Source organism: Typopeltis vanoorti, chromosome 20, assembly GCF_054136105.1.
Source record: "Typopeltis vanoorti isolate ZY-2024b chromosome 20, IOZ_Tvanoo_1.0, whole genome shotgun sequence".
NCBI lineage: Eukaryota > Metazoa > Arthropoda > Arachnida > Uropygi > Thelyphonidae > Typopeltis > Typopeltis vanoorti.
In genome coordinates this window covers 71,303,012-71,316,794 of record NC_143568.1, presented here as the reverse complement: position 1 = coordinate 71,316,794, position 13,783 = coordinate 71,303,012, and the positions used below count along the sequence as shown (strand labels likewise).

General features: G+C 35.6%; 1 protein-coding gene across 1 annotated transcript in view; it reads right to left on the bottom strand.

The window, feature by feature from the left end:
* LOC150095553 (proteasome adapter and scaffold protein ECM29) overlaps positions 1-13,783 on the bottom strand; it is a 691,438-nt gene that overhangs the window by 37,146 nt on the left and 640,509 nt on the right. The window contains exon 44 of the mRNA XM_090409825.1: positions 6,758-6,875. Within this exon, the coding sequence (XP_090265951.1) occupies positions 6,758-6,875 (118 nt within the window). The remainder of the gene's footprint in view (positions 1-6,757; positions 6,876-13,783) is intronic.

Below are 13,783 nucleotides of genomic sequence, written 5' to 3'. Positions count from 1 at the left end.
GCACTGATAAGAGATAAGCAATTGTCACCTAATCAAATTCTGCTGAGGAAGAGAAGAAGAAGAAGAACAAGTTGGCTTAATCTATTTTCCATTGTGGTACCTGTGCTACCCATGCAAAAGAGTGGATATTATGGGAAAGTGATCACTTCCATATACTCTGTTTGGAAAGAAGTCAGTAGATACTATAGTGTCAGGAACCAACAGCCATGGAGCTTATCTTAATATGATATAGGACCCCCTTTCCCTGCAATAACGCAGCAATTCTATTGGGGTACACTTTCCACAAGCATACAATAGCAATAAATTCTGGACATTCTTCCTGCATGTAATGAAGTCGTGAACTGTTGTGGCACAGACTTCCCTTGACCTCACCTGATGCTCCAGTTCATTCCACAGGTGGTCAATAGGATTGAGATCAGAGCTCTGTGGAGGTCAAGTGAAAAATAGATGATGTTCATGTCCATAAACCATGTAGTTACAGCAAGTAGCCTAATGACATGGTGCATTCTTACTGAAAGAGACAATTGCAGGTTCTTAGAAATGCCACAAAGTAGGAAGCATTGCATTGTCCAGAATGTTCAGATACCTCACAGAGTTCAGTGTTCATGGCACCACAAACAGAAGTCCAAGGCCAAACCAGGACCATACCATCACACTGCCACCTACGAATTTCATAGTTGGGATTATGCACTCTGGTAAGAGACATTCACTGGGCATTTACTACACCCAAACACATCCATCTGCTCAGTAGAGGGTGCAGCATGATTCGTTGCTCCATAACACACTTTCCATTTTTTCCAAGTTTCCACGTCCAAATGTACATGCTCTTTGCACCATTGAAGACAAAGCTGCATGTTGTTTTGGTAATGCGGGGCTTGCATATTATGGAAACCAGTGCTGTGAGCCTCGGTTCTGAATATTTTTGTGCAGATCCATGTCCAGTTCACTGTTGGCAAGGTATGACAGATCTGAATGGAGAAGATAATTTATGATTATAAATGAGTCACTGTATAGGTTGTAAAGGCATAGAGTAAATTTCTACAGGTGTCTGTACAAAGTATTATTTAGGGAAGGAATGGAATGCAAAAAATAGAGAAACTAGGGCTATTAAGAAAGAGTGCAAATGAATAAGTGTGCAAGTGATCACACCAATATGAATGGGAAGTCATTAAATGATACAATGGTGTCTGTGCACTTAATGGGATATACTACTCATGTACTAATGCCAGAAGCACTAGGAAAAAGGATGAGGGTTTTTTTGGCACTGGTTAGTTAGACCTGCTCAAAAATTACAGGTTTCAGTAAGGCTTGATCGATAAAGAAATATATAGTTATAGGGTTAGAATGCAAGGCATAGTGTCTTTTCAGGGAAGATAGAGGGAAAAGGATGGGTGAAGGTATTGCTGATTATAAGTGCAACCAGCAAGAGTATAAGTTCAGTAATAAGGAAGAAGTTTATGAGTTACATTTCAGGTCTGATCTGGTGTGAGATAAAATATATGCCAAAGGGTGCCAAGAAATTATTATTATGGAAGGACTGTAACTATGGGGGAAGAATGAAGGAAAGGAAATAGAATTTATGAAATTACGAGAGATAACAAAACAGAAAGTGATGGAAAGGATCTGAATTTGCATTCTGATCTGCACACCATGAAAAGATTTATTCATAAATAAGGTAGCCTTTGCCTCCTATTTGTAAGTATGATCATGCCAATCTTGATCTAGGGAAATGACTAAGAATATGGAATTTTTAGTTAAGAATACCATCATTTGTGAAAAACTGAAAGGATCACAGAGTGCTAATGACATAATGTCACTGCTAACGTGTAAACAGTATACAGGAAATGGTCAAGGATGTTGGAGGGAAGGAGTATCAGACCACATACCCAGAGACATAAATCAAGTGTGAGTTAATGAATGATTAGCATCATGAAGTAGGAGATGAAATTAAAAAAAAAATTGCGAAAGGAATATAAAGAACAATGCAATCAGCAAGTTCATGAACAATATGCAAAGCACCTGTAGAGAAGGTGACCAAGCATGGTAAGTCACAAAAGTCAAGTTACAAGAGGAAATCAGCTAAGCAGCCCAAAAATTCTGCTATGTGGCAAGTAAAACAAAGGATGATTATGGAAGGATAACTTTAATAAACACAGATGAAGGGAGGTGATAGAAACTGAGGAAATAGTTGAATAACTAACTGCTCACCTTGTTTGGATATATTGTACAAATGGAAATAATGCAGTGACTAATTTTACAACTGTGAGAATGGTGCTAGATGAACTGGAGGCATTTAGCATAGACAGAGGTAGCAAATTATAAACTGATCCTTTTCTCACAAGTGGTGGTTAAAGTGCTGAAAAAAATTAGTTAAGGGGAGAATTCAGGAACTAAATTGATAGGAATATAATATGCATGGGGACTGCATGAATTTATGAAAGGCAGTTTGTCTTTATAATTTAATGACCTTCTATAAAAAAAATGATGAGTTGGATAAAAGAAATAGTTACAACATGATATTGCTGGACTTTGCATATCATATACAATTAAGAGAATGTTGCACAGAACAGTATTATGTCAACTGGAGCAAATGAGGATGGATATATATATATTTTATGTTGAGCACATGCATAAAAGGTTGGTTGGTCAACCTATAGAACATTAGAAATTGTGTATGGGAAAAGAAGCAACTTGTTCACATTATATATGAAGGCCCGTATGCTTTATTTCTTGGGAAACACATAGGAGGAGGCTGTTCCAGAGCAGTAGCAGCAGGAATGAAGGAGGAGGAAGAGAAACTTGCTTTATGAGTATGAGTTGGACTGTGAAGGGGGGGGGGGATCAGCACCCCCTTCACAGGCAGTAGCAGCATGTGTATTTCAATTGATTTGGTAGAGAGAGAGGAGGAATCATTGATGCCAGTTCTGATGAACATTTACAATGAAAATATTTATAGAATGGGTGCTTAAGGGTCAAAGCTGGATAACTGGGAGGAAATCTAATGTTTAATCCTCATCAGCTAATTGTGCATTACTTTGAGTATCTATCTGAATATTGACTGAATGATGATGGGCTGGCAATTTCAACCCATCATCATTCAATGGTTTAAGCCATTGTATTGGCTTAAATCCTAATTCAAAATGATCGCACAACATGACAGAATCTATTGCTGGCTGGGGTGTCACTCATTTAAACAAGGCTCCGTTGTTTTCATCAAGGAACAAGGGTGAACATCAAAGTCAGCTACTGGAACAAATAACAAACCAAACGTCAACATAAACATCAATGGAAATGGAACTAGCAGAAGAATTGGATAAGAAAGAATTTATTAATAGGTGTGACTAAAACAAAGAAAACAAAAACAGGTGAGATCTTTCTAAGCAACAAATACAAAATGTTATATTTAGACAATAACAATCAGGGAAAAGAAGACCAGCTATAGTATTTGATGCTAAAACACAAGGATAATCTTCTTGTATGGCAGGCAATGTGGGCAAATGTCAGAATGGGGAACTTATTTGTGCCTGTGGTCTCACAGAATGTTCTATAAAAGAAGTGGAGGAATTGTTTTGAGGCATTAGAGAAGGCAGCTGATACAATGAAAAAGGAAAAATTTGTCCTTGTTGGAGATCTAAACAGCAGAGTAGGAAATGATTACCAGGCAAATAGAAATATTTTGGGAAAATTTGGAGAAAAGGACAAAGCTAATAATAATGGTAAGTACCTTCTAGATTTCTGCTCAGGACATAGTCTAGTTATTACTAACACCATGTTCCAACATGAAAATATGCACAAATTCTCATTGACTATGTTATTATTGATATCAATATATTCCCAGAACATACAGAGAATTTCAAATTGGAAGTGATCACCATTTAGTGTTGAGCAGAATAAAGAAGTGTCAGAAAGTTTTTAAAATGAATCAAAGTTGAGCAGCTTTCAGGGGTTGCACTGTAGACCAAAACACACCAACATTATCCAAGAAAAAAAATTAAGGAGTTTGAAAACAAGAATGAAATTTTGGAGATTCAGTAACAAACCCTGAAGAAAACATTAATTGATTCAACCAGAGAGGTACATGGTGAGGAACTATGCAAGGATAGAAAAATCAGAATTTCATGGTGAAATCACAAAGTTAAAGAGAAGAGGCTGTCAAGGAAAAGAAGAAAGCATATGAACAGTTCACAGCAAGTAAATTGGCTTGTGCTCTTAGAGAATACAATGTATGAGGGATACCCAAAAAATAAGCAGAATTATTTTTTAAAAACAAAATTATTCAAGTTTATAATACCATGTTCTAGTCTCCTTCAAAGTACTTGTCCAATTTCCTAGATTTAAGAATTTATCTTTTTTCAGGCTTACTTGTCTATTTGTCTATTGATTTAGGGAATTATAGATGGGCAGTGTCCATCTCATCATCTGGAAAAATGTTTAATACATCATTTGATGTGTCAAAATCATATGGTAGATACCAAAGTATCCATTTTTGCTGTGGGGGTATCTGGCAGTTTATCTTCAGTGATATTCTATTTTTGCCATAATTTTTTAAAAAGTAGATTCTCATTAAACGGGATCATTTTTGGAGTTGTTCTGGGAAGAGACCACAGGTCATATGATTCATGTGCTCCACAGAGAAGCACTTACGATCATAAAGTTCAGGTATGGTGAAATTATCAGATGATGGAATAGACACTAGTTTGAGTTTTTTGTTTTTTGTTAACATTTTCTTAACTGCTACCTTCTCAGAAAAAGAGGATTTCAGGGTAGGTGTGGTGGTGAGTATCCTTTTTGCATCCTGACATGATATAGTTTGTTCTATTTTAATCTTTTGAATTTCTTTTTCATCCTTCCATCTCTCACATGCATGAAAGATGGCCAGATGATTTCCCTGACAGTTAATAGTTAGCTTTCTTTGTAGAGAAAGATTTATTCTTATGCTCTTTACTACTACATCAGGCACAAGTGGTAGAACCAGGACAGACAGTTTGGGCATGCTCATATTTCTGAAATATAAAGCATCTAAGGAGATTAGGAATGTACAGCCTAACAGGAAAGTTGATATGCCAGGCTAGTTGAGGTACAGATGCTGAAAGTTTAGGTGTATTAAAAGTAAGGATAATGTTCCTGGTCAGAACTAGAGGATTTCTGATATGAAGGTGACCATCCCTTCATATCAGGATGTGCCTCATACCTGTCATGTCCTGATCTTTAAGATCTGAACATATCTCCTCATCTAGAACATCCAAGAGATTTCATTTTGATATCACTTCTCTAGAAGAGTTTAGTGTTTTATGAGGAGTTACTGTAATTGGTATTTCCACACATTGATGTTGGTTCAGTGATTTTCTTGGGTATTGCTGAGATGATGCTTCAACAAGGATATCACCAGACCATAGCTTCTAAACAATTTAGGGAGATCCTGCCCACTCTTTCTAAATCCTTTTGAATAAAAAAGGGAGACATTTTCCACATTGGCTTTTCACATGTTGCATGGATGATGAGAAACACTGGTACATTTATACTGGCATCACGTGTCCTTTGTTTCTTACTTCTGTTATCAAATGATGTAACTATGGTATCAATACTTGGCTGGGACTATTTAATTAATATGGGAATGATCTGAGGCAGAAATATCCAGTTATTTGCTGATAACTAAACTTGGGACGGCACAGTGTAAAGATCATGTGGGATGATTTAAATAGATTGACAGTGTGGGAAAAGAATAATGGCTGCTATTATTTTTTTTCCCACATTGTCAATCTATTTAAATATGGCAGAGTGAAAGGTTATGAGATGAAAAGATTACAAGCAATGTATTACAATGATGGAACTGGACTGTAAGAAATTGATGAAGCAAATTGATGAATTTGTGGGTTATGGAATGAAAATTGAAGTTCAGTTCTGAATTTCAATTATCAGTCAATAGTCATCCAAAATCACTTAGATGTTTTAAGACAGCAACAAGTTGATCAAGGAGATAATAACTTCCACCTGGAATCAGTGGAAAGGATCCAGAAACAGGCAATAAGAACTATGGAGCTATGAAATTCTTCATATGAGAGAGAGAGAATACAGAAACATAAGTTAAAGGGCTTTAGAGTACAGATATACAAAATTTTCAGTACATGATCCAAGAGGTTACTCCTGGAAGTTGTGAAGGAGTGTAATTAAGTAAGATGAAGACCAAATTTTTTTTGCGTGGAGAGCAGCAAATGCATTGCTAGAAGTAGTTTTTAGTGCTTTGTCAGTGAATAAATTTAAGAAGTATGATAGTTGGTGTAAATAATGCAGATCTCCTGGGATGACATTTAGACTTCTGGGAGATGCCTAGAGAATAATAATAAAATGCAGGAAAGAGGTAATATGATAAGCTATTTAATTATTTTGGAATTGTACAAGTTAGTATGAGGGAAAATACTCATGACATGGAGAACAAGAGGAGACCATCTCTGGTAGTTATGTATGGGTGTGGCGAACAAGGGAATGATGAGCAGAGTGGAAGTCATTGCAAGATACCATGAATATGAAGATAGTGAACAAATTTCAAGTATGGTAGACTACTTGAAAATTTAACCAATTTCATAACACACACACACACACACACACGATTTTAACCCATCACTCCAGTGATGAGTCTTCTGATTTTATGGAGGTCTGTTAATAATAATTCAGCAGTATCCAATCCTAGATTAGATTTGCTAATATCAATTAATTGTGAATTTTTTTGACTAGTTCTAAAAAGCAGCATAAAACTTACCTTGGGTAGTATAAACAGATGGCCATGCTTGACCTAATGTTTCATAAGCAATTCCTCTAAACTCAAAGAATTCTGTTAAGTCTATAGTTTCATTTTCTTCAGTATTCCCATTTGGATCCTAATAAACAACATGTGAGAAAAGAACAAAGTTTTAATACAAAAAAAACTAAGCAGAAGAAGCACTCCTACTATAATCATTTTTAGACTAGTTAAAATGATTCCATACACCTTTCATAAAATCAGAAGTGTTTTGTCTCCCAAATTTGATTTTTCTTTAACTTGTAAGCAGTGGCATAACATCGATGATTAATTATATCATCGATACTCAGTCAAGTATCAATAGCAAGTGATGGGATGCTAGATTTATCAGATTCTAAATATTTTATATAACTGTGTTCTTGAATTCCTATTTTTTAGCAGAGTGGTCATTTTTGTCTAAAATAGTATAGCTGACAAAAACAAAGCACTTCATAAAAGCTAGGTAAGAATAGAAAAAGTAGCTTGTCCTTGATCATCAATCACATTAGATAGCTGTTATCAAAACACCATTGCACTAAGCTCGCTCCATCTGTTCTACTGAAGAATTAAGCAACATAAAGCTTACTATGATAGCTAATGGATATAATCAGATTAACATTCAGAGAATCTTTCATAAATATCATCATTTAACTAACCTCAATAAGATGTTAACAGTTGTCACACTCTACCTTAAAGGAATGTCAAATTGGAGAGCAAAAGCTCTTCACAAATTTAATCTTCATAGTAATTTTGAAAACTTTCGTTATATATAAAACTAAGAACAAACTATCTCCTAGAGAAGGTAGTCAGGTATCTTGTTTGCATATCCTATTTTGGACAAACTGCCAATTCTGTTATCACAATCAAGAATAGAAATGTTACATCAAATCAAACCAATTTTAATATATGGATCTGAGAGCTGGGTTAGAAATAAAATAGTTGATCGAAGACTGGAGATTGCAGATATGAGAGTTCAGAGAAAAACTGTGTGTGAGTGGGGGGAGAATAGATGGCATGAATAACAAAATTAAAAGTGATGATATTAGGAATGAACATGAGATTGTTCGTATTCAGAATGTGTGAGCAGAGCTAATCTCTAGCGGTGTGGATTTTAAACAGAATGGGAGAGGAAAAGATAGCAGGACGTTAGATTCTAGAATGCCCGGAAAAAAGATTTAGAGGAAGACGAGGATCCAAGTGGATTGTTGCAATGAGAAAGACCTTAGATTTCCAAAATATAAGATCTAATAATATTGGGGTCCTGACAGACAGATTAATTTGCAGGTAAACTGTTGATGGAGTTAGTAATAATGTAAACTTTTCATGTAGTACTGTCATAGTATCCAGTACTCCTAATGATAATGATGAATTATATTTTGTTTTTTAAAAAAAAATTATACAAATCAATTCTTTTTATTGTTGCACTGAATATAATTATTTTAATTACCAGGCACATGATATATAATACAGCATGAAAAGTGATCTTTTTTTTTTCTTTTCCAAGCCTTTCAAATTCATATCTATATATCTGAAATTATTTAGGCTTGATTTTTAAAAATACATTTGAGTAATATGTAATGATTTCCAGTATTAATATCAGTGTGATCTTACTGCAAAGTTCTGTATTTGGGTAAACTATTAACTTCTGATAAGGTAATATGGACATGTGCAATAAATCCTTGTAGGGTGATCTGAATAAACTGGTTTTATGACGAAGTGACATTGAATGTCACTTCGTCATAAAATGTCATGAATGTCATGAATTCATGACTTCGTCATGAATGGTGCACTTAGCACCATTCATGGTGCTAAGTGCAAGGTTACACATTTTGGATTGAGGACAACGTAAATATATACCATTAAATTAATGGTAATTTGCTACACATCTGAATGATACTAAATACTTGGAGATGATGGTAGGCAGAAAGTTTAAGTACAGGGCAACACTGGGTAACTGCAATGCTGAAGAGATGCAAACTTTTAAAAATAAGGACATTATTTTTCATCTATACAGGAAAAAGAAAAAGTTATCAAAAATGAAAAAACTATTTTTATGATATCAAAATGCATCTCATCAACCTTGGACTGATCTGGAGTACACATAATAAAATTATGTGTATAATTATTATTATTACTTGACACCTTCAGGAAGTCCAAGACTGATTGAGGGAGGGCACCTACTCTACAACTCTCCGTTTCCACCACTCAACTTTATCATCTACACAAACGCCATCTACTGTCTGCCACCACTAGTATTTTCACAGACAATCACAAACATCCATGCCCACGGCAGGATTCAAACTTGCAGCCTTTTGGCTGGAGAGCAGATATGCTAACCACTCGGCCAACCAGGCCAGCAAATGATTAACATAATAAAATCAAAGCTTTATATCATAATACGGTATGTGCAAAAACAAACGAAAAAACAATAGTACTGAACTTTGACACACCTTTCAGTACACGTGCCATGAAATATACCATTCAACTGCCTGCACATTAATAGAAGAGCAAACGTCGAGTCTTCGCCATTACATTTAGCCGTAGAAACAGTGTTAACAGTGGAAGAAAAGAAGTTTATTGTGAAGTATTATTTTTGTTCACATGGAGTTGATAGAGCAAATGGTCCAAGTCTACAATATGTTTGTGAGCAGTTTGTTTGTCATTTCCATAAGCATGCCCCAAGCAATAGTGTCATCACTGCCTTAATCAAGAGGTTCTGACATACTGGAAGGAGTGTTTTCCACAATGCAAAAGGCATTTGGGGGAGACCACAAACTGTTAACACAAATGAGAATCAAGGGCGTGTACTGGAGAAAGTGTTACAGTCTCTGAAACACAGTCAACGACAAACAGTGGTAAAACTTGGGATACTGAGGTGGTCACTACAGGGAATCCTTAAGGGGCTGGGTGATTTTTTGTACATCATTCGGGTGGGTCAGTGTTTAACAGGAACAGATTAAGGTGCACAGTGGGAATATTGGGAATACTGTGCACGTTGTTGGCCAATATCTATGAAGATCCGTGCTTCCTCCATTTGGTTCTTCATAGCGAGAATGTTACCGCATGGTGTGTGGTTTCTGGCTATGGCATAACTGGGTCCAACTTCATTGAAGAGGGTGGTGTAACTGTGACCTTGAATAGCAAATACAGGTAGCCCTCGTATAACGTGGATGTTAGGTTCCACAGAAATGCTGCATTATGCAAGACTCAGATCACATAGAAAAAGTAGGGTTATGTTCCAAACTCATTTTTTTTTAATTATATAAACAACAATCGCATATCCAACAAAAAAATATTTTTAGTTAATTTAGGTAATTCGTGTAAGTTAAGAAAACATATAAACTATGAAACAAATACATAGTATAAAATTATAAAAATTACAAATTGTACATAAACTTCATTGCACATAATGCATAAATGTTTTAGGCAAAATAAAATAAAGTACATATTTTAATCTCTCATAGGACTTGAGGATTGGTTAATAAACATTGGTTTGTCATATAATCACCTGATGCATTACAACAAAACAGTAGAGTAATTCTATCTTTGGAAACTTTGAATCCAGGAGCTGATCTTTCATTTTTCGAATATAGGTGCGTTTTTGCATCCCCCCCATATAACCCGGATTCATCTGCATTGAACACCTGGTCTGCACTATAAATGTTTATAAACTTTGAGAGCTTTTTGTTTAATAAGATTTCCATCCAAAGGAATTTTCTTTTGAGTGCAATCTTCTATCCAAATCATTAGAGATTTCTCTATTTTTTTCCATTAGAATATTGCGTACACGAGCATGCGCTTTGCACTTATCATTGACCCAGCAATAAACACTTTCTCAGATTTTATTTTCATTTTGTTTGATTGTTCGAATTGTTGATTCATTTAAATTCAAAGTCCTTGCAACAACTCCTAGTTTTTCTCTATTTTTCAACTGATCCATGATTTTAATTTTTTCTCTGAGAGAAATGAATTTTCTTCTCAATGTTGGTTTTCCCTTTCATTGAAGTTTGTAGCCATTATTATAAAAATATTTTTTTTACATAAAAAAAGGATTACGTGTTAATTATATATGTAACTCACTACAAAATAAAGTGCTTAGCTTGAGATTAACGCACTTATGATTTTAATATGCTTTCCTGGCAGAAAACGAAGATAATTTTCAACAATAAACACTATATATGGTAAACAATTGATGTACATGCTAAAGGGTATTTCCCATAATATAAATTCGCTACTTATAACTACATGCGCGATACGGGCAGACACAAATTTAATGAAGATAAAATTTGATTTCAAGTCACATAGTGAAAAACATATGAAAAGATAAATGGTTACTACAATTTGTAGACAGAGTTATATTGAAACCGCGTTACACAAGGGTTACCTGTACTGCATTGAGAATGTGTTGGTTCCTTTCACACAGGATTTGCATTCAATGTGTCATGCAAAAAAACATTCCATTTCATGCACAGGTATTTCAATAGTACAGAGCAACCTTCACATATCATGTGGTTTAGAGCCTATTTATCAGAACATTTTCCTGGGAGGTTCATTTCAAGGTTCATAGAATTCCTGTACCCTTCACATTCTCCTGATCTCACATCATTTGATTCCTTCATTTGGGAATGTTGAAGGAATGCGTATTCCACCATGATCCACCTTCAAATCTTGATGAACTAAGGAATAAAATTACACAATATGTTCAGCAGATATCCCAACCCTTGTTCTCCAAGATGACAGAGAACCTTCACATGTGCTCTCAAGCCTGTCTTGAAAGACAAGATGCCCATTTTGAGCACATAATCTACCATTGTCAAAGCTTTATTTGACCAAGATTCTAATAGTTGAGGATGTACGTATCATCATGTGTAAACATATATTTCTTTGTTTTAAACCTGTTTACTCCATAACACATGATGTAACTGCTCTGTTTTTTTTTTTTCCACCACACTGTAGGTATAAAGCTTTGATAAGACCTTGTATTGACTATTGTGCTAAGATGTGGTTACTTAGATTCAGAGGAGACAAATAAACAAATGAAAATACCCAGTGGAAGGTATTAAAGATGACATCTGGCCTACAGAATTGTGCATATTAGGATAGAGTGAAAGGATGTAGTCTTCAAGTTTGAGTAATACACAGAAGAAGGGAAATATGTTAAAAACATATAAGAAAGATATAGCAGGTGTTTAGACATTATGTGACACATAAGAGGCCCTCCCTTGATGAGTCCATGACTCATTGGAAGAACTTTAATAACAGTAATAACTGCCTACCTTGATGAATACCTAGATTTTGAATCAGGAATTAAAATTCTTTTATTAGCAATGGTTATCAAATCAGTGTTGTTAAAAAAAAAAAAGATTATCCACTATCAACACAAGAAATACTCCACATTACTGAAATCGTTTCTAATAAAAACATACTAAGAAATAGAAATTATTACAACCAACAACAGACTACCCATGCTGTCGCCCTAAAATATCATAATGCCTGTCACACCACATCTAAAATTCATTCATGGTCACAACATTTTCTGACAATGTGAATTCCACCCACCCACCACCGTTCATGCAGAATCCCATTCCTCAGATCTCCTTTCACTGCATCCTAATATAATTTCATTTCTAAATATAAAAGAAATGGCCTTTAGTTCTTATTCCTTTCATTTAAAAGTTCCTCTGACAAGTTATCCAGTATATGGTTGGAAGAGGATGACATCCTGACAGGAATAGAGACGGAAGGGCATGATGTGCTTCGTGAGGATAGAAAGGATAAAAAAAAAAAAGGGGGGGGGAGTGCTATTGATGATAGAGAAAGAGTTATGTCCATACAAAGTAGAAATGCAAGAGGGAAATAGTGCCAGTGGTTTTGAGGTAGCATGGTGTGAGATAGAGGTGAATGGATTCAAATACTTGGTTGGATGTTGTTATAGACCAGGTAATGTGGATGGTGGCGATAATGAAATGTATAATCAAATTAGTCAAGCAAATAAGAACAGAGTGATCATTATGGGTGATTTTAATTATGGCAATATAGACTGGAATGATGAGATAGCAACTGGAAGTAAAGAAAATGAGTTTCTTCAGTTTTTGAGGGATAACTACCTCAGACAGTATGTAACAGAGGGCATGCAAGGATCAAGGGTCTTGAATTTGGTCATCTCATCAGAGGATGTAATTATAAATGAGGTGTCAAATCATCCAGCAATTGGTGACAGTGACCATGAGGTAATTACCTGGGTGGTTGCCAGCAGTGTGAGGACCTCTGTGGGAAAAGGGTATATGTGGAACTACAAGGGGGTGATTATGAAGAGCTCAGGAGACAGCTTGCAGATGGATGTAGCATGGAATGAGGAGTTAGCTGGAAAAGAGATCAATGCAGCTTGGGGGATTTCAAAGACTATCTAGTAGATACAATATCTAAGTGTATTCCAAGGGTGAGAAGGTTAAATAAAGTAGGTGTGAGATGGACGAATAAAGAGATTAAGCATGCGATACAGAGAAAGAGGGCATTGTGGAGGCAGCATAAGAGAAGTGGAAATAACCAATTCCATGAGGTCTACAAAGACTAGGCAAGGAGGGTGACATAGTTGGTGAGGATAGCTAAAGAGAGGTATGAACAGCAGTTAGCTAATGAAGCCAAAAAGAATCCTAAGGAGTTCTTTCGATATGTAGCCAGCAAAAGAAAGAATGATTATAGAAGGATGACATTGATAGGAGGAAATGGTATAAAGCCAGCTGTTGCAGAATGTGTGGAGGAGATACTTGATGAGCAATTCATAAAGGTCTTTCAATATTATGAATATGACTTCATGGAGAGATTGAGAGCAGTCGATGATGGGGAGGAGAGACTGACTGTAAGTGAGCAAGAGGTGTATGGGGAATTGAGTAAACTAGATGTTAATAAGACTGTGGGACTTGATAATATATCGAATGATATAATCACGTAATCACAAGAAAGATATTTATTTAACCAAATATTTCGGTCTGGAAATAGCAGACCATC